This window comes from Notothenia coriiceps, unplaced genomic scaffold (genome assembly GCF_000735185.1).
Source record: "Notothenia coriiceps isolate Sejong01 unplaced genomic scaffold, NC01 NC01_scaffold00019817, whole genome shotgun sequence".
NCBI classification, from domain to species: domain Eukaryota; kingdom Metazoa; phylum Chordata; class Actinopteri; order Perciformes; family Nototheniidae; genus Notothenia; species Notothenia coriiceps.
The window spans coordinates 1-3,325 of record NW_011352518.1 but is presented as its reverse complement, the minus strand read 5'-3'; the positions used below and the strand labels follow the sequence as shown (position 1 = coordinate 3,325).

Below are 3,325 nucleotides of genomic sequence, written 5' to 3'. Positions count from 1 at the left end.
TGACACCCCATAATTGACGTAGAGCTGTTGAGGGCAGGACCGTTAACCTCTATCTGAAGTCTGCTGCTCTGAGCATGTCAGTTGGAACGATGACATCATCGTGTTCCATGACACAGGTGTTTATAGTTGAGCTAACGAGCTCTGTAGAGATCAAAGGCTTCATTGTTCTGAATGAGAGATAAACCTCTTACATGTGAACGTTTTGTGGAAGAACCGTAACAGGTATCTGTGAAATTTAGAAACGTGAAGCATGTCAAGGAAGTTGAGTATCTGAAGTGTGCTTTTTGTGTACTTTCGGGTTAATAATGTGGCCTTTTTGGCAGATTAACTAAAGGTGTGCGGCTGCTGTGGTGGGGAAATATCAGCCTGAAATTACAATGGGCTTTAATGGAGGCATGTTGAAAGTTTTTGTCACTGCATGCCCTCAAGAGGCATTTTGTTTAATTATTTCTTATCTTTCAAGCTACGAGATGTTTTCCTACGTTTGTCATGAAAAATGATGTCTCAGGAATGTAGGGTTTGGGAATTATGGCAGTTCCTCCACTCTAGCTGTGACATCACGCACTCTAAAATCTGAAGAAGGCCCCTGTAACAAGGTCTGAACAATGTTTAATATCTCTAAAACGTAAGAATCAGATTTAAAAGTTGTTTTACACGAATAATGTCAGAAAGATGTGTAACATTTTAAAGTTGGAATGAGGTTTCTGAGTGAAAGTATGAATGAACAGTTAGCAGTTGAAGTCGCATGAAGATTGTTGAAGTTGAAGATTTTCTCCATTGACTTCAATGTTAAAAATGTGATGTATTATGGGATGTATCTCTGGAATTATGAAAGTTATGAATGAGAAACGTAATAGCCATCGATTCCCGACCGAGCTGATCGTGTTGATGTTTGAACGGAGTTTCTGCGATGTTCAATGTAGGAGAAGAAGACCGGCAAAATAACAGGCGGAATAATAAAGAATTTCGTGCCAAGCATAACAGATAGTGGGAATGCTGTGTCAGCACTCCCACTAAATGAGTTAGCTCTTTAGCTGCTAGCTGTACATACGATTCAGATCGTTATAAATATAATGAATATATCTCGACACTCAGATTCTGATTATAGTTAATATAAACATGAACTGATTTTGGTTCTGAAACGCGGTGATGCTAACGTTAGCATTGGCTCCCAAACACAGGAACACGTAAAGCGCTGATCACGTGACCCGCTCCTGCACGCGGCAGGTTGGACAGACAGGTGAGAGACAGGTAAATATCGAGTTTAGTGTTTACATGTTAGAAAGTTTTACCTGAAGAAGAAACGGAGCGGAGATCCTGAACAACGTGACCCCAACGTTTCATCAACTTCCGGGTGAAAGGTTCTTTTTCCGGTTTACGGAGTGTTGTAGAGAACAACGAGAGGAAATAAAACCCGGGAAAACAGCGATATCTCACCCGTCAAGTCACCTGTGTGACGTCAGAGACACCTGTCGGAGCTGCAGCCTGAAGGTGAACGAGGAGCTTTAATCTTTTTCCGGTTAAAGTCAACGTTGTAATGCTTAAACAGCCGTAAGCATGTTAGCTTAGCATCTCTGTACTGTTCAATCGATCTGTTTATATTATTATTGTGCATTATGTCTTTGTTATTTATTATTATTGTGTGTGGTGTGGTGTGGTGTGTGGTGTGTGTGTGTGTATAGATGTTACGGAGGAAACCGACTCGTCTGGAGCTGAAGATTGACGACACCGAGGAGTTTGAGAGCGTGAAGAAAGAGCTGGAGGTTCAAAACTCTTAAATTAATAACCAGTCGCGTGATCAGAGATATGTACTTTATTAATTGTTATTATTTAGTATTGATTATTTGTCTGTATTTCTCCAGGCGAGGAAGCGCCAGCGAGAGGAGGCGGAGTCAGGAGTGGGCGGGGCCTCTGTCATCAGTGTTGACATCATCGGGGGTGGGGCTTCAGGCTCCTCCTCTACAGCGGCGGGGAGGGCGGAGCTTATCAACGAGCGAATCGGATACAAGCCCCACCCCAAACCGGCCACGCTGCCCACCTTGTTTGGAAGTTTACAGTTTTAGAAAATACATAAAATGTTTCATCAAAAGAAACGTTTCCTTTGTTTACTTCTTCAAAAACGATAATAGTTACATCATTATGGACCACTCGCTGGGCGGGACATCTCTGAGCTGTCGACCAATCACAACAGGCCAGCTAACCAATCAGAGCAGACTGGTTTCAGACAGAGGGGGAGAAAAGGAGCTGCAGCACAGGCAGGAGCCAGCTGACCAATCAGAGCAGACTGGTTTCAGACAGAGGGGGGAAAAGAGCAGCAGATAAATGTAAAATAAAGTCACTCTTCAGACGTTCGTATGATTTTTTTAATTTTCATAATAAATGATAATACTTGTAAAAAGTAACAGATATAAAACACGGGTTAGTGTTAGCGTTATAAACGTGAATAAAACAAGTATTTACAGAAACAGCAGGCGGCACTATGACATCACTAACACTGAGGCCCCGCCCTTTCACAGTCCAGGAAGTGATGCTGACCAATCAGGAGCTTCGATTCAGTCACACGGTGTTTTTACATATTTATATTAATTTGTTCTTTTTAAAAACGTTATTCAGTAACCATGACAACCAGGAAAGGCCAGTAAGTGCTGATTTCACTTTGATCTGCTTCTAAATCATTTCTTTTGAGTTTGATTTAAAAATAATAATAAAAGTCACAAGTTGAGACGTTATCTCTCAAGCCAGCCACTGATTGGTCAAAAACATTTCCCAAAATAAAAAGGTGGGCGTGGTCTGTGATGATTGACAGGTGGCTTTTCAAAATAAAGGTCAGTTTGAGAAACATTAAAAATAAAGACATAAAGTAAATTAAAAAAGGAATGAACGGTTTAGTGCCGACAGCTGATTGGCCCTCGGACATGTTTGTAGTGTTCCCATGGCAACAGTAGTGACGGGGTCGGGGCTTAGTTTTAGCTTATTTTGTAAAAAGTCGCAGGATGTTTAAAACAAACGGGAAAGGAGATTTTCACAATAAAACAAAGATTCATGTCAATATTTAATATCCGTTAAGCTTCACGTTGATAAGATATAAACATATTTGTTGGCTTCAGGGTTAGTGGTCAGTTAGCACGTTGCTAGTATGCTAACCAGACGCAGTTTATTCGTTTGTAAAGTTTACCGTTTTTGTTGGAATATAAACTTCACTGGTTTCAGGTCACCCTTGAAAAGGAGATCTTTTGATCTCAAGGGGCTTTCACCTGGTTAAATAAAGGCTACAAACAAACTGAAGCCTGACGGAAAACATTGACGGGCTAACGAGGCAAGCTGC

At 41.1% G+C, this 3,325-nt stretch overlaps 1 protein-coding gene across 1 annotated transcript; it reads left to right on the top strand.

Moving 5' to 3' along the window:
- The first annotated feature begins 1,200 nt into the window (after positions 1 to 1,200).
- Positions 1,201 to 2,089, top strand: cdc26 (cell division cycle 26 homolog). Its single transcript, XM_010779150.1, has 3 exons — positions 1,201 to 1,491; positions 1,683 to 1,763; positions 1,863 to 2,089. Exons 2-3 carry the CDS (start codon positions 1,683 to 1,685, stop codon positions 2,061 to 2,063), a joined length of 282 nt encoding a protein of 93 aa, XP_010777452.1. The 5' UTR covers positions 1,201 to 1,491; the 3' UTR covers positions 2,064 to 2,089.
- Positions 2,090 to 3,325: the final 1,236 nt, after the last annotated feature.

Bases quoted from the DNA above. Each gene is read 5' to 3' on its own strand.
- cdc26 (XM_010779150.1), top strand. From the start codon at position 1,683: ATGTTACGGAGGAAACCGACTCGTCTGGAGCTGAAGATTGACGACACC. The intron at 1,764-1,862 runs GTTCAAAACTCT...GTATTTCTCCAG, and splicing joins GCGTGAAGAAAGAGCTGGAG to GCGAGGAAGCGCCAGCGAGA.